This window comes from Necator americanus, chromosome III (assembly GCF_031761385.1).
Source record: "Necator americanus strain Aroian chromosome III, whole genome shotgun sequence".
NCBI lineage: Eukaryota > Metazoa > Nematoda > Chromadorea > Rhabditida > Ancylostomatidae > Necator > Necator americanus.
Window position 1 is genome coordinate 17,767,920 of NC_087373.1, and position 17,686 is coordinate 17,785,605.

Below are 17,686 nucleotides of genomic sequence, written 5' to 3' on the forward strand. Positions count from 1 at the left end.
TTAAGTCATACAATTCCCATCATCAAACACCACATTCTGTTTTCGTCAACATCGAAGTCATGTTGTCAACAACTTCCGTTCTTTGATACTTCTTTCAATTTTAGAGTTCTACTTCCTCCGCTGCTACCGGCTGCTCTCTCCTCGTTAATTTCGTTGCTATTCTTGTTGTTGCCGCCATGAACACCAGATCTTGATTCATTGCTCTGTTGAATGGCTGAAGCAAGCAGCTACCAGCCGGTCGAGGATCGATCCTCTTCGAAAACTTGTAAGCCCGCCCAGTTTTCTTTGTTTTGCTCTCAACATCGATGTTTCTCACAGTCTAAATAATTCTCTCAACGATCTTTTTGGCGTAATTTCACTAGATCAGCTATCACTGACAAAAAAGAGGATGGAGGTTAAACCTTCTTCATTTCTCCTTTGGTGTCATTTCTTTTGCTTTGAATTCTTTTCTGTGAGGAACGAGGGCAAGTCAGGTCGTGTAATGCGTCAGCCTGCTGCTGCTCAAACATTGCGAGCATGAAATCGCTTCGGTTTTTTCTGCTCGTTTCTGTTCGCTCATGAAACGTCATCGGCAAACACATGAAAGCACGAGATCATGTTAATTGTGCTGTAAGGCATTCTTTTGAGGCTAGAGGTGTTTTGTTTCAAATGTCTCTAATCAAAACCTTATATCTCCTCTCGAATATTCGGATCTTCTCGAATATTAGGCATCAACGATGTTTGAAAGGTTCCTTTTGTTTCTGGACCGTAGACGAAGCCGTCTTATAGAACAACATGCTCTCTTTTATGGTTTTCGCGCTCTTTTCCTACTCGGAATGTGGGATAAGATTAAGATTTTCCAATTAACAGGTTATGGAATAGAAAGAGTATATAGAGAAAAGTTCATTTCTTCTTTGCCAGAGGAGGATGAAATAATAAACGCCTAAATACATAGCACTTCTCTCAAATAGACTCACCCCTCGGTCATTTAGGCCATTCGAATGACGTGCGCAACGACTTGCTGGACACGTACACAGCGCTTGGAACGATGGAGGTGAGCGGTTTTGTTTTCGACTTTTCGACTTACGGAGTGACTTCTGGGTCTTACCATTAACAACTCTGCACTTGTGAAGAACTCCTCTTTTCGATTTACTCTTTTCCTTTTGTATTACTCATATTATTTTGTTTGCATAGTTGCTGACGTAAGAAAATAAAAGTGTGAGTTATCATCACAGCTTATGAAACAGGACGGTGGAGTTTCAAGGATGATTTGTGTCAGTTGCTCTAATCAACTCAGAGACAGTCTCCGCCCTTCGTTCCTCCTCGCATGTCATCCTCTGTTCTCGGTGTGGTCGCTTGTACAAGCGAGGATCCGTCCATGAGGTCGTGGCTTTTGTCAAATCGCTGCTGCCGAGGACTGTAGCAACATGTGACGTCGCCTTCGGTTCCGTAGATGAAAAAAACAATCGACACGATTATCTGTGTTTTTTGCTCTTTTCGCTTGAAAACAGCTTTGTTGTCGAGAGCTCGGTTTCACTACGAGTTTCGATTTTTCTTCTCTTATGTGTAGCGCATTATGAATCATTCATATTTTGGCAACCTACTTGTTCTTCGCTAAGCCCCGACACTTACTGAGGAGTTCCTCTCAACTCAGTTCCACTTCTCCCTCCTTCTCTTCAACAGACTTTTGGAAGGAAAGGAAAATTTTCTCTCCTTCATCAGGTTTTATCAGTTTTTTTCTCAACGATGCGTCCTTCTTCTTTCACTGCACCTGAATGTTATGGTCTTGAAGTTAGTTGTCAGATTAAATTTTTTTTCCGAAGGCTATTTTGACCACTGCGAATTTTAGAAGTTGCTACGTAAACTGAGAGGAGAGGTTAATGAAGTGGGTTGAACAAGTCACAAGACTATAAAGTTAACAGTCTCTTATCTAACACTACACTTTTTTGACGTTGTGGAAAAAAGACAGTGAAATTCGTTCCTTGTCGATTTGTGATAAGGCGTTACTTTTGCAAAAAAAGAAAACATGCACTTTCACCTCGGCGGCGTTGTCGGGTTGAAATGGCCACCCTCGTCCGCCTTTCCTACTTTTCCACGTCCCTATTTGGTCTTCACATTTCCCCGTCGAGGAGACCGCCATTAATTTCCCTATTATTCCCATTTTTTGGAGCAATGAAGGCGTTCGTTGTGAATCACCGCGAGGCCACCGCAAACAACGCAGGGCGCTTGTTTTGACACAGGCGCAAAATGAGATACTCATCTTCTGGGAACGCTGAAAATCGCCGACTACGTCAGAAAACGTCATTATGGCTGAAGAAACCGAATCGGAGGGCGTCGTATTGTGTCTTCACTTCTTAGCTCTGTCGTTGATTCGAGTGGTGACCCTGTATGGGAGCTGTTCGGCCTACTATTTAGGGAGTTCGAAGTGTCCACACGTCACCACAACTGGTTCCTGAGGTTGCTTTTCACGCTAATCCCTGGCGTATGACTGACTATCGAATACCCACGAAGGACACCCCAACTTGGCACATATTTACGAAATTCCGGTCTGGTAGTGAGTGGAGCAGGCTGACTTCCGGAACAAGTCTAATTTGTGCTCTGTACCGCTCCGGGCGCCAACCCACAATTATGCATTCAGGCGAGACAGCTATCGACCTGAAGGGCCAGCATCCACCGACAACTTTTTTTTTTGTGGACTTCCACCTTTGCCTCCAAGTTTCCCGTGCAATCTGAGTTCTCATCACGTTGTTTTGGTATTTAATCATTTCTGCAAAAATGTTTTATTTCCTCTAAAGGAGCTTCAAATCTAAAAATTTTCTAAAGGAGCTCTTCTAACTAAACTAAATTACTCTAAAAGAGCTTCAAATCATTATTGTTCCATATTTACTGTGCTTTCATTTAAATCTTTCTTATTGCATTTTTCTTCTATCTCGTTTGCCTTATTTGATCAATCCTTAATTAAAACGATTGAATTATATGCACCATTTGAAATGTTCTTCGAAAAAATTTTCGGATAATTTTATGAAAACCAATCGTTCGCAAAACTGCAAATTCTTGCAAATATGCGAACAAACGAAAAGGCTGCTAACTTCCTTCTTTTAAAGTGAGCTTTTAAATAAGCTTATTTAAGCTTAGGCTTTTAAATTTAAAAACTTTTGTACATTTGCTAGATCCGAGCTTTGTCTTTGGTTTACTAGTGCTAAGTTTTCGATTCGCAAACCGATCTCCCACAGTATTTTTTTGTCACTTTGGAACACGTCTACGTTAGAAAGGTTCTTTATCGGGATTTTTTTTTGTTTAACTTGCACTTGCGTTGAAATGAAAATTGCTAAAGAGGGTTTTTCCGATTAAAACTAATGGTTTTAGAGCGAAAGAATCACTTTGTAAATGAAAAGACGAATAGCCGTTCAGAAAAATGTCTGTTATGTTCAGCGTGGGCTTACCATGGCTAATTCCTTCCAGCACCGCACAGCAGGCACTTTTATACAGCTAAAATTTCTAAATTGCGTTTTTTGCTTTAGCTATTTGAGTTCTGTCATGGTGAAACAGCAGATTTGCTCCTCTGAAAAAGACAGCCATTAATTCGAGATAGATTCCAATAATCGTACTTCACAGCGGAAACAAACACGAGCAGTGTATTTTTTCACTTTTCAGAAATCGCGAATTCGAACTCGTCGAAAAATTGTGTTGGTCAGTTCAACTGTCGTGATGTCTCGTTGCCAAATTGGCAAATGGCTATTCTTGTCGGCCTACTTCCTAATCGCCGGCGTCTGCAACTGGGCTGTGATCGCTTACACCCACGATTTCGCCACAAGGTTCGTTTTTAGACTATGGCAGAGGAGAGTTATTGCGAGGAACAGAGCACAGCTCTATGTATTCTGTGCTCGTCAGAATAATAAATGCCCCTCCTCCATTGTCGATCTCTTGCAGAAAAGCAGAAGGAGAAGAAGCGGTGTTGAAGGTTGTTCATGCTGTACCCAACTGAATCTGAGAGATTACTTTTCGAGAAGTATTCGAAATTTTCTGTAGTGCTGTGCAATTGTAAATACAATGTATGCATCAAGTGTCACATGTCCCCAAAGCGCACCTATATCAGAGCGCGGTCATTAATTTGTAGCCGCTGGTAAATTAGAAAATTAGTGCTACTGTGAAGATTCTCCAAAGTACAAAATAAACTAGGTAGATAGATCTCTTTATTACGAATCGAATGATATCTACGTGGAATGATATAGAGCCAAATGAATCAAGTTACGAAGAAACTACAAAGAAAATCGCGTTTTTTTTTTCTGGCGAAGAATTTCCGTGGCTTCCGTAGCAGTTATATGCAGGTGGGACAGAATTGCGTTTGGCATGTGGCTGGTGAGAAACGGAGAAAAAACATAATTCCAGACTTCACCCAGATCACGAAGTCTCCAGATGGTAGAGTGAGAAAAGCTCTTAGCGTTCCCTGGATAACACCGCCGACTCGCCAATTTCAACCGATTTCTTGAATTTTTTCTGGCGAGGTCGTGTATGCAGTTTCATATGAGATATGAACGCAATGATGGTTGATTTATTGCGTCAAATATATTATCCTTTTGAGGCACATTTGATGGATTGGTAGCACCATTGCTTTGTGAGAACATCCTTTCAATCATCGAACCTCTTTTTTTGATTTCTCCGTATATGTTATATCTCCACCAAACACTTTAATTAAGGCTTATCTACTTTAACGTACTTATTTTTAAGTTAGAAATTCGCACTGGTATTCGACAAGAGCATCAGAGAAATTCCTTGTATTCATATTCCTTATGCTTAAAATCATATTCCATGTCATGAGTGATCAATTACATTGAGTTTTGAGTATGTGTGCATCCACTCTCCGTACTTTTCGTCGTCACTCTTCTATACCTCTGAAAACGCACTAACCTATTGCTGAAAAACAGCTGGAAACCTATTGCTCATTGTCCGTGAAGCCGAATCCCGAGCATCTTGTTCTCTCCCCTGATTTTATTATCTTAATCTATTTCGCTGTGCCAGACACATTTATCCGTTATTCTTCACCCGAACATTATGAGTTCGATTAAAGAAGAGGACATTCCTAAAACCTTCAAACTCTTTCATCTGTCGATACGTCATCGTTGCTAAAGAACCGCGACGATGTTGTTGTTTCTGAGCTGACCGACGTTAATTGAGAATTCTCTCCAATTTCTCGACATGATGACATAGGAAGCAAAGAGACTGACAACACATAGAAAAAAGTCCCTAGCAATTAACTTCGCTTAAGACTCTGCCTGTCCTCTGCTCAGCTGATTTTATAAATCTCCCATATGTCCGTAGTCTGTGGTTTGCAGCACTTACTAAAAATCAAAATGACAAAAAGGACGTGTAGCCTATTCCTAAAACCACGTGCGCGTCTAAGAACGAAACCAAGCGATACGGTCATAGCAGCACTTCTAAAGTTCAAAAGAAATACTTTCTTTGCAGAGGTGTCTGACCAATTTTCATAAAGTTTTTCCAATTAATATGCGAGATAACTATACGGTGTTTTGAAAACATCACGTGATGAGGTGGCAGTCGTCGATATGGTCTTTTTTTGATACTTGTGGGACTTCAGGATACTTGTAATGTCCCTTGAAAAAAAGACGAGTCGCCTACAGCTGGTGCAGCTTTCTTTACTAGGGGAGAAAGAGGCGAAGAAGATGTGTAAACTTTTAGAAATCGATTAGCAAAATTGAAAATACATGTAAATAATAAAGTATAAGTCACATACAACAACGTGACCGATGACAAAACATTCCTATCATCCGGGTATGATTTCTGTTACTCATTGAAAACTTTTAAGGGAAGATGTAGCACGACTTTTGGTGTTTCTATTACTCATCCTTCCCAGTTCCCCCGGTGTGCAGACACGATAAATGACAGTTAAAATTGATAGTGGTTGAATCACTTCTGTCCAATAGATCGACAGGAATGTCCACTTCGTTCGCTTCTTCGCCACTCCCAGTGAAGCAGTGAATGAACGGAATGAGAGGACTTGAAGTAATATTTTTCGCGAGCAAATCTGTAGTATTATGCATTTTCCCATTTGTTGATGTCCATCAATGCAAACGGTAGCCTCTCATGTTCTTTCATTATTAATAAAATGCCATTATTCATATTGTCATTATATTATCAATATTATTACCAAGAAATTTCATTATTATTATTATCATAAAAGAGAGTATTTCTCTAAGGGAGCCACTGCCGGATATTCTCTTCTCGCTGGTTCCCGAACAAGAATGGGCATCACGTCTGGGCGATTACATGGTTACAGCGACAGTGGCGTGCTTTCTACTTTTGCTGCTCTTCCATCGATTCCGATCCATAGTGGCTCGCCGCTTCATGTTCATTGCCGCCACTCTCTACGCCTTTCGTTCCGTTACACTCATAGTGACGCAACTTCCACCAGGTACGCAGACACATATGTTTTTCCAAGGGGAACCTTCGTCCTTTGTAAATGGGTAATTTGTTTGACGCACGGAAAAATGAAAAATGAATTGAAAAACAGGATGCGATGTGACCCATTTGACGAATTCGCTCACCTAAGTGCTGCCTAAAAATAGAACGATTGAATTCTATTGCTAAAGTGGATGTGGTGAGAAAACATGTTATCCTGTCTAACGCTAATCTGTACTTTATTTGAATCATTGCCGAGAATTCAGAGTCGGACTCGAAATTCATGTGAAAATTCCGCTAGTCGATTGGGGCTCAGAAATTCACCAGAAGTTCTGTGAACTTCTGAAGGCGAATGCAACTGACATAATTGTTTTGTTGAAGTTCTGGAAATCGACGAAGTTTGCAGCACGTCGGGCGTTTCTGGCGTGTCGCTGAATAATGTATATGTGTGTCAGAAAATCGCATTGCAGTATTTGCGTCCAACTAGCGGAAATTACAACACAGCCGCTAACTCTTTTGGATTATGAGGATGCGAACTGATACAAATTTTTCTTCAAAGACACATAGAATTACTGTTGTTTATAATATGCGCCTAGAATGTGTCCGGTCCGGGTGTTCTCTGACGGCTCCATGAATGTGCATTTTTCGTTTTACCTACGGAAGATATTCTTTCTTCTATGGTTGCATTTCTCCATCCTCACCGGTTAGTCGGAATTCTGGTATTTTGCCAGTAAAGGGTGGTTCTATGAGCTCTGGTTTTCTTAGATGACACTAAAAGTGCTATTGATACTCATGTAAATTTCACAATTATGGTGATTTTCTTGAAAACGAGATGTCGAATGGATACTTAATGAATAGATGGTTGGTTACTGGTGAGTAACGATCGAACACCGCTGGTTGTCACATGCAGCTGTCGAGGAAAATGAATGAAACAGTGAAGAGGCTCGCTTAATTTCAGGTTACGAAAACAACACCTCACGTTGTCGAGCACAGGTCAACTTCACTTTCCGTGTTTTTGTGTCCAGGATTGCGGAGCAGGCAATTCGCGCAGGGTTTCAGGTGAATTGGCATTACTCAGGACCTAGATCGGTGACGAGAACTTTGCTTTGCTCAGCGGAAGTTCTACCGAGCTGTATTTACTGCTAAGGGCGGCAAATGACTGACATCGTCAAGCTGTCCTCGTTTAGGAATTGACTAGCTACCTTTAGTAAAAAACTTGGAATTTCAGGACAAGGATGGAATGCTGTGTGGAGATATGCTCTTCTCTGGTCATACGCTTGGCATGGTGGGTTTCCTTTGCGTCTCCAAGGGGCCTCTCACAGTCCGCTGCTTCAGATCACGAGTGCGCTTTGCATAGCGTACTACTTGCCGAACCGTTGGCGAATGTTACAGTGGGTGGTCCACTGCTTCGCTGCTGTCGGGATGATTTGCATGATCATCTCGCGAACCCATTACACTATTGACATTGTCATAGCGTACTGGCTGTCTAATTTCGTGTTCCGGTAAGTGATTGCTGTGTACCTCCGACATTTAGCGATTTATAATCTCATAAGCGCAGCCTCGCGGATCGCAAGTCACATCAAAAGCTGGTGTTTGCTGTGCAAACAGAAGCTGCTCTGCCGAACCCATTCCTCAAACGCTCAGCATGTCGAAGATCAATAACAGAACGGCCTTTCAGGACGTACCACGCGTTCTGCGAAGTGGACATTTTTATGGAACGAAGGAAATCAGTGCTGTGGGGGTTGTGGATGTTTTGGGTAGTAGAATGGTTAGAGGATGACATAGTGCCTGGAAAGTGAGTTGACAGCGTTCGTTTCGCGTTTGTGTGCTCGTTTCAGTGGTTGCTGTTGTTCAGAATCGAGAATAAGTTTGAGTTCCCTTTCGATGGTCTTTTACGGTTGTTGTTGAGAGATGAAGCCGTCAAACACCACAAGCAGATATCTATAGTGAGTTGACATACATCTTATCCTTCAGATGTGCGAATATACTTTATAGGATACTTTTATACACAATTTGAGCGAACTCCATATCTCGAGCATAATTATCGAAGTCTTACTGGCTTATGTTGCTTTAATATGACTTAGTACTTCAACACGCTTTGATATGAGGCTGGAAGATTATTCTGAAGATCTCCTGAAATCACGGTTGAATAGTGCTCGCCTCTCAAACTGCGTGAACATACATACATGCTTATGGTTCTCCGTCCCATTTCCTTTCTCCATACGAACTGTTCAGTGAAAGGTCCTCAGAACCCGTCTTGTTTTTATGTGAAGTGGATTTTGTGAGTAGTTGAGATGATTCTTTTCATGATTTGATTTCTACCTACTGTATACCTATTGTTCATCTTCCTGCAGAACCAAATTCACATGAATGACATCTCTAATTTGAGGATAAAAACACATCATGAGTTCGCTCAAGGCAATTTTCAATATTCGCTCAATCCTTTAGAGTTCGGGTATGATAGGTAATTTCTGTTAAGATATTAGACATTGGAAAACAATGCTTTTCATTGAAATAAAACAGAATAATTTTCAATGTATTTTTCTTCCCGTCCAGTGATACAATTGCCCTCATTATCGATCTATTTGCGCCTGTATCTATTGGGGATTTTTTTCGAGTCTATGGAATGGATCTTTGCACTTAAAAATTAACATCTTTGCTTGACACAGCTTTCCTTCACTCCTTATATATTGGTTTTGACAAAACGTTACGTGAGTGCCAAGATCCACAACAACGTCAAGATCGAAAATTCCGCGTAAATAGATGAGCATGCTGGAATTCACATCAATATTATGCGTCAATATTGTTACGTTCTCTTTCTTGGATCCGCTGTTGTTTGCAACGAAGACTTTCAACAACGATTTCTCCTTTTTTTCCTTGATTGTAGCGATTCTTTCCGTGAAAGTGGTTTGAACCACGTCTAATGTTTTGCTTCCGTCGAAAGTTTTGTTAGAAGTGTGTTTGGAGCGCACGAAAGCCTAACATGCTTTCTTTTTGCAGTTTTTGGGAACTCTAACTACAGCTGGTGTAATCCGCTAATCATCCTCCTATTTGAGCATTGAATAACATCAGGATTATCTGTTTGTTTCGGATGTGTTTTTTTTTGTGAGGCAGTATGCGAGGGAACCTAGGATTTTCTTGCTGAGCGACGTACCAAGAGGCTAAGAAAAATACTGCAGTGACAACGAAAAATTTACAGAAATGTTTGAAGAAATTCGAAAAAGGTCAGGTTAAAGATGATCCAGAATCAAACACGATAGCAGAAATGAACTTATAATTAGGGGATTCCCTTATTCTTACGCCTTATCTGTTTTTGCACCGAATCCAAAGTCATCCAAGCAGTTGCTGGGCCATGGACTTTCTGCATTCTCTCAGACAGAGACACCAGATCACATCGCTGTGGTTGTAGGAGCAGAAAAGAAAGGAGCGGAAGATACATAGAAACTAATTCGTGATCTTCGGCAGTTTGTTTCTTGATGTGATCACAATCTCGCTGTTTTTCAGAGTTCGGCTTCCACGTTCAACCTGCCATGAACAGAGCGCAGAGTCTGCGCAGCTGAGTGACCCACCTCCTACGCAGGATGAGGAATTTGTGGATGTTTTCACTTTACGAGTATTCGCCGAGGTCTCATCTCATCCTCCGTTCGTAGTTCTTGTACTCATCATGCCTATTTATTTCATGGTGGCACAATAGGTCACTTACTTTTAGTTGATTTTTTGTCTACTACCTCATTGTTCCGAGGAGCTAATGCCTTGCTGTGCCTTTGATGTACTGGTAGTGTCAGTTTCTTGTTCTCGGTGTTCTCAGTCATCCAAACAACTAATCCTTTACTGAACGGACCCCAACTAACAACTAGCAGAATTAGGTCGTTTTTGATTTCATTACCGTCAGGCAACAAACTGTGATAACTGAATTACGAGTGTTGATTTGGTTGATGTTGAAATATGTTCATTCAAATGAAGTATTTGTGAATTTATTGGATCTCTTGTCTGATCGCGCGGATTAAGGGATATGTTCCGTTCCCACAGGTGTCGTAGACATCGTCAGATCCTGAAAAAGAGCTACAAAGAGAGTCTACGCAATGAATGTCAACATCTTACCTATATGGTAGACCATCACACCAGCAATGTTGAGGTTCTTTGCATATCGTGCCTTCGCCTTTACACTTCGAGTATCTTCAAAGCTGTCCCACAATTTATCGACCCCTAAAACAACAATAGAGAAAAACTAAAGAGGGTCCAACTGCGACATTTTCAAATCAATGTGAACTTTCATTGCCGTAGACGTCACCGAACATGTGGTGTGAGCCTGAGGTGTAATTTCAACGGCGGAGACAAGAACTGATGCCAATCTTCTTCGGCCGATAGGACGAAAGTGAAGACTTTTACAGTTACAGCTATGATATGATATAATCATGAGCAAATATGTGGGATAAACCTTGAGCGTTTTAATAAGGAAAAAATGCATATAAGTTTTAAAAGTATTTTCAATATGTCATACATGGTTCTAGAACGCTATGCTAGAAAATTTCTCACACTATGAAAGGGTTGTATCCCTTTTTCACGTTTTAATGATCCTCCTTTCTTTCAGATCATCAAAATAGAGTGTCAGCTCGACAGTACGAAGGATTTTGAACAGTTTTTTTTTTGCAATTATTCAGGGTGACAAGGAGCTTGAGCTGCTTCTGATATTTGTGTTGAGCACGTGACGAATTTGGTGTTGAGCATGTGACGAATTTAAGGAAAAAAAAGATAAATTTGAGACAGAAAAGAAAGGACTTACAAAGACATGAGGGAAAACTAATAAGCCGGACAGAAGAACAATTCAGTAGTGGGTAGAAGTTGTTGAAAAGGGTGGGAAGAGCAACAATGGGAAGCGTGCTGTCGATTAATTTAGAATAATTTGTTTTCGAAGAGGTAGAAGGAAATGGATTTTTGTGCAGAAGAAAACATTTTATCGTAACTATTATAATTTATCTTCCTTTCATACATTATGAAGCAAAATAAACTTCATAATGTATGAAAAACTCCACTTCTTCTTTTCAAACATCCCTTGTTCCAGAATTTAGTGGTTCATTGTGTCTCCTGCAGTAGAACCTCGTTTAGGTCCGACAATATCCGCTCTCTTTTCCTCGTGCTCGTCTGTCCAGGATCTTTACCGACTAACCCTCCGAGTCCTCAAGACTCTGGGCTCAGTACATGTACCTTAGTGTTGGGAGAACTTATGGAGAGTCATACGGTGTCGTGGAACTCCTTAACAAATCAGTAGTGCTCCACGTTCGGCATTCATTCAGTGATCTCCTGACATCCTGTGGGCTTTTTTGGATTGGGTTTGAAGTCGCCTACACAAGAAATACAACTAACCAGGCTTAACATGCCAGCACAAAGAACAGATGCTGTCTCTGCTGAACGGATGACTTTTTCTTATCGTCAGCTGATGGTGAACACTCGAGGGCGACCTTCCAGCACTTTCGCAGAATGAAATGTAAAGTTTCCTTTACATAATGCAGTTTGTTTCAAATACGTGGTTATGTTATGAAGATGTGTACTTATAACCCTTTTACGCTTGTATCGGACGCGGCCATTGAAGACCTGATTGTGCAGGAAAAGAAGATTAAGTACGACGACATGGGACTGACCGAAACGAGACGACGATACCCTCTCAACGCCGCATACGAAAGTGGAGAAGAACTGTTCTTAGGAACATGCGAAACTAGAGGTGTTGGTGGAGTTGGTGTCCTCGTCAGCACGAGTGTGGCAAAGAACATCGACTGTTTCGAACAACTTGCAACGCAAATCGGACGTCTGCGGATGAGAAGAGGTGATCCAATCCTATTCTGACTATATTCGCTTATGCTCCAACATCAAGCTACGAAGAAGATCATGCTTTTTAAGAGGTCATAACTGGTTATTTCAACGCCTAAATTGGCCCAAAAAGAACGTCTGAGGAACTTCACATCAGGACCAACGGCCTACAATGGAAAGAACAGGGGGAGGTCTCTCCGAGTTCATCATGACGACCACCCATGGTAACTCGCAATACCAAAAACCCTCCTCTCCACGCTGGACGTGAGGGTCACCCGGTGGAGGGTACCGTAATGAAATAGACCACATCATCGTCAGTGAAAGGTTCTGCCTGACAAATTCCGCTGTTGTGCCAAAGCTCTACGCAGGATCGGACTATAGCCTCCTCCGAGGTAGACTTTCCTTCACAAGGAGAGCTGGCTTGCTAGCTGGCTTTTGTGAAGATTCCGCAGTGGACAACATCGACGAGGAATATGACAAGACTGAGGGTTTTAAGCCAGAAGAAGCCGAAAGACGCCTGTCTCTTGGGACTCTTAACCGGATACGCCAGCGCACGAGCCACAGGGAACGAAGAACTTGAGCTCGCAAGGCTTTGCAGAAAGGCGATAAAGGAAGACCTTAAAGAGCGAAGAGCAGAAGTGCTGGCTGAAGCTGCAGAGGAGCGAAGAAGCATCAGCTGTGCCCGTCGAGACTTCGCCAGTCGCTGACAATGATGACTGATCTCCGAAACCCGAAGGGATTTATCATTGCATCGAGAAGTTGAATGGGGAAATATCCACGAATTCTATTCTGATCTCTTCGACAGCCATATCCACTTGCCTCCTCATCATCTGAGAGAAGAAGGACATGTCATTCCAGGGGTTCTCCTGTCCGAAGTACGACATGCTATCATGTCGGTAAGAAATCGTACGGCATCCGGTCCTGATAGAATAAGACCAGAACACCTGAAGATCCTTCCGCCAGTACTCATCAACACTCTGGCGAGGCTCTTTACACGTTACCTGTGGGAATTCCAGGGGTCCTAAACGGAATAGAAACAGGACAAACAAACAAAACAAACAATTAAAAAGGATGATCCATATAACGTCGGCAGCTATTGCGCAATCTGCTTACTGTCCGTCATCTACAAGATCTTTACAAGTGTGATCCTTAATAGGATTGAAAAAGTCTTGGATGAAGGGCGGCCATGCGAGCAAGCAGGGTTTCGAAAAGGATTCAGCACGATTGAGCACATTCACACTGTTTTGAAACTCATCGAGGTATCACGAGAGTACAGAGCAATCTCATATTCCCCATTCACGCTCAACGGAACGAACATATCTGAAAGCACCAGCTATGTTTATCTGGGTGGGGAATTGAACATGATGAACGACCTGGCCCCCGAGCTGGGCAGGAGGAGACGAGCGGCTTAGGGAGCATACAAGAGCATCGGGGATGTAGTGAAGAAGACCAGAAACACCCGGCTCCGTGCTCACCTCTTCAACACCACCGTAATTCCTGCTTTGACCTATGCTTCGGAAACCTGGGCATTTCGCAAGCAGGAAGAAAACGCAGTGAGCATCATTAAACGCGCAATTGAGAGAGTGATGCTAGGAGTGTCCCGTTTTACGCAACTGAGGGACAGGATTTGAATTTCTTTCCTACGTCAGCGATCGAAGATTAGAGACACCGCCACGTTTGCCAAGGAAAGTAAAACAAGGTGGGCCGGACACGCGATGCGCTTTAACGACAACCGTGAACAACTGGGTTCCACTCGATATTAAGCGCACTACAGGAAGATCGCCGACCCGATGGTCAGATTTCTTCACGAAACCCTTCAAAAAAATTATGATGCTCTTCGTTTCCCACGCGAAAGGAGGAACCACCGGGCGACTCTGGCACGCGATCGGGACAAGTGGAAGAATTACTGTCGCCCGCTCGACCAGTTCGACGATCAACGGGAGTCGAGGTAATCGAGGTAATCAACAGGTTAATGAATGAGTGGCGATCTGCCAGGACCAACCAGTATATCAAAAACGTGTCGTTAGAATTTCGATTATCTGGTTTGCTTATTGTTCTAAAAGGGTGGGTGTAGCGCAGACGGTAATAGGTCCGTTTTGACAGAAGAGTCGATGTTTAGAAATCGCCCTTGTGCCAAACAAGCCTTCCATCTCTATGCGTCGATAAATTGGTGCAAGAAGACTTGCTCGGGAGGATAAAAACACTGACTAGATTCATTGCCTGGCCTGCTCGAGTCACTGTAGACCAACGCGATTGCGAATTGCAGTAAATCGCGTTGCCGCATCACAAACTGATTTATTAACGCTAGACACTGTATCTTTTTTATTGTTCTAGAAAAGTCTGACAATAAGCTGTATAACGGAAAGATCAAGAAGTTGGTAGATATACTTATATAGGTTGGCTTTTCAACGCTCCGAATCGCACAACTACAGTTCCACGAAATATAAACACATGTGGCACTAATTAGCATTTCAAATATCTTCACTGAGCAAAACTGTGAAATCGGAATTTGAAGCAGAAGGAAGATCACCCCTCAGCTTTGTGTTAGTAGCATTATAGAATAATTCTTAACGTCTGTGAATCGTCAACTGGCGTTCAATTAGTTAACTAAACTCCATAACGTCAATAGAACCTGTCCATATATATTTACCACTCTATCGAGAAATCAGTGAGAAGGATTGCCTTACCGTAAACATAAGGAGAAGCTGTTTGTTCGTTCCAGACGTAGGTGTAATGATATCGATCGACAAGTAGCTTGCATAACTTAAATAGATAACTACCAATTTTCTACGTATGGCAAGGAAGGTTAAGCATTTTAGAACTTATTCACCGCCTCGAGATTTGAATAGGCATTCACGGCAGCCGTCGCTGGAGCATACGGTTTGTTTATTTTCCAATTCACCAGTCGAAAACCTCGCCCGTATGTTGGTATGCCGAAAACCTTAAGGATGCTCGCCTTCGTCTTTATCTAAGTAGAAGTACTAGTAAAACGACTCCGACGACTTACTGTCTTGTTGGCCCATAACCCCAGCTTTCTATACATAGCCATAGCGGCCTCCTGAAAGCAGAATCAGCCAATAAGCGGATGTGTCAGCATCTATGCACAGATGATCACCGAGTTCATTTGTCCAATATCTCCAAGTTCGCCCTTCAACTTTCTTAATGGCGCGTTGAAGCCGACAAACGGATGGAAGTAAGAGAAAATGTGGTAGTCGTAATTCATCACCTGCACTAGATCTGCATACCTTGAAAATCTTCGGTCTCTTTAATCAGAGGGGGCAGAATGCGTTGAGCACAAACCTGTTAAATGAAGTGACGTCGTAGGCGACTCTGGTTATAGTCGGTGGTCCCGCCACTGCTAACGTAATGAGGAGCGATGCACCATATTTTTCCCGGAGCGCCTAAAATGCAGCACCTGTGATAAATCTTCCTCTCCAAAAGGTACGGTGCTGACCTTCAGTAGTAACGGAAACCTTGCTCTGTCGCTTTTATGCGCATCCGAACTCCACGTAGGGAATTCCCAGTCGAGGTCAATTCCGTCAAAGTCGAACTTCTTGAGGTAGTTAGATGACTCACTGACGAGTCTGGAGATACGATCGGGAGAGGAAACCTGCGGAAAATCACTGCAGAACTTGGCGGACTAGAAGCTCGACGGCAGAACTCACGAGCTTCGTGAACGATCTGTTCGAACCCGTGAGACACATTAACAGTTTGAGATCTTTTCGTTGTTTCTTAAGCCGAGAAAATTCCTGGAAACGTTTATAGTCACACTAAGCGGAAAACTAAGAAGACGATAGGGAAATGATGCGACTCGATGTAGTTCGAATGATATGACTGCGGTAGACTAATTTTTAATAAAACCGCTTAAGATGTCACTTCAGTTTTTTCTGGATGAATTAACATAAATCGATCTGTAATTTTTAGCTTCCAGTGATTTAAATTTGGCACCATCATGGAACAACTCCGTTCTAAAACTAATTTTTTGAAGGCGTTTGGTCGCTACGTATACTTTGCAGTCAACACCAAACAGAACTATCGAATTAGAAAAATACAGGAAATAACTAAGAAACGCTCAGTTTTTGTTATTGAAAATGAACACAAAGGGTTAAACTTTACTTCAGCGAAGTAAAGTTTAACCCTTTGTGCCCGTGGGATCGACATCAGTTCAAAGTCCTAAATGATTTATGAACGCCCACGAGGCCTAGTGACGAGTTTTGTTGGTGGAAACTACTGCCCCAAGTCATTGTTCGATGTGGTGAACGCTGAGATACAGACGTTGAGGTATCTACTGGTTTGGTTAATAATACTGAGTGGAGCGGCAGAGGGATTACAAGTTACTCAGGTGAAATTTTGGTGTGCCCATCCAAAATTTCTGTGTTGGTGAAAACGATCGTGATTTGGCGCACCTTCGAATTCGAAAGGAAGGAGGTTTCGTATGGTGGTGATACCATTGCTGCTTTTGCGAGTTGTTTGTAATTATACCATGAAATGAGCGCGTTTAACAAAACTATGTATTCAGTATAGTCTCCATTCTTTTCCTCCATTTCATTATATTTCAACCATAGCTCTTGTTCAACTGGAATTATAAACGGCAAAGGCACACAGAATTTTTTTAAAATCATTTTTTTATCCTAAGAGATTTAAGAGAAACTATAAAATTGGGTGGGTGCAGCGCGGTCGGTAAGATGGTCGAGAGTACGAAACCGACCTAAGACCAACCAAGCTTTTCATGCCGTGGCGTCAATAAATTCGTACCAGCACTGAGAGGATAAAAAAACACTCACTTGATAGATCGGCAACCTCCGCAAGTCCTTCTGGAGGATGCGCACGCGTTCATAAACCGGCAAAGCGATTTTGAACTAAGGTCGAACAAGTAGACGCAGCCCAAAAAGAACTGATCAACGTAGCTCACTTTCATCTTTCCGCGCGGAAACACAAACCAGTATGATTTGACTCGACAAAAACTTTAAAATAAGTGTACAGTTTCGGCTTTTTTCGGGAATAAAGTCTTGGATGGCACGCAAAATATCTCCAAGCACTGTCGAATATTATTATTTTTTTGTCATTGTTCGGAACTGTCATAATTGTCCTCCGACCCAGCTACGCTTGTCATTTCGAACTCTCAAAGCCGAATTGTTTATGTTTCCCGAGTCATTGAAATCTCGCATGAAAGAGAACTGGCTGCAAATGTGAAGCAACGCGTACTTGTGAGGTGGCGTCCGACGGAATCTGCAGCTGACCCAATTCGTCCAGTGTGAGCTGTCCGATCAGAATGATGTGTGTGCATAGCGAAACGTCGACGTCTTTAAGTGGAGGCTGATTCCAGCTGAATGAGTTAAAAATAATAAAAACCACCAGGGAAACGCCTTTCCTCGGCCGATCATTACCTATCAGTTGGGACTTACTTGTAGTAGCAGGTCAGAAGGTAATTTCCCGTGACAGCGTGAGCGAGAAGTAGCACAAGTTGAGGAGAGGGCATCATTTT

General features: G+C 42.3%; 2 protein-coding genes across 3 annotated transcripts; one reads left to right on the plus strand and one right to left on the minus strand.

The window, feature by feature from the left end:
* Positions 1–210: 210 nt before the first annotated feature.
* RB195_009949 (uncharacterized protein) lies at positions 211–9,930 on the plus strand (the record flags this gene model as incomplete). 2 transcript variants are annotated; one of them, XM_064190733.1, is made up of 12 exons in its annotated part: positions 211–265; positions 972–1,033; positions 2,395–2,525; positions 2,618–2,732; positions 3,634–3,794; positions 6,195–6,409; positions 7,355–7,455; positions 7,625–7,681; positions 7,732–7,898; positions 8,075–8,191; positions 8,252–8,342; positions 9,901–9,930. In XM_064190733.1, 12 exons carry the CDS (start codon positions 211–213, stop codon positions 9,928–9,930), a joined length of 1,302 nt encoding a protein of 433 aa, XP_064048315.1. The 2 variants fall into 2 exon arrangements, with proteins under 2 accessions (XP_064048315.1, XP_064048316.1); XM_064190732.1 differs by lacking the exons at positions 2,395–2,525; positions 2,618–2,732.
* Positions 9,931–10,370: 440 nt separating this feature from the next.
* RB195_009950 (uncharacterized protein) lies at positions 10,371–17,683 on the minus strand (the record flags this gene model as incomplete). The annotated part of the gene is made up of 11 exons (XM_013441725.2): positions 10,371–10,447; positions 10,498–10,602; positions 14,889–14,964; positions 15,032–15,142; positions 15,209–15,259; positions 15,317–15,446; positions 15,502–15,602; positions 15,656–15,811; positions 15,867–15,950; positions 17,407–17,527; positions 17,607–17,683. The coding sequence occupies 11 exons, from the start codon at positions 17,681–17,683 to the stop codon at positions 10,371–10,373; spliced, it is 1,089 nt and encodes a 362-aa protein (XP_013297179.2).
* Positions 17,684–17,686: the final 3 nt, after the last annotated feature.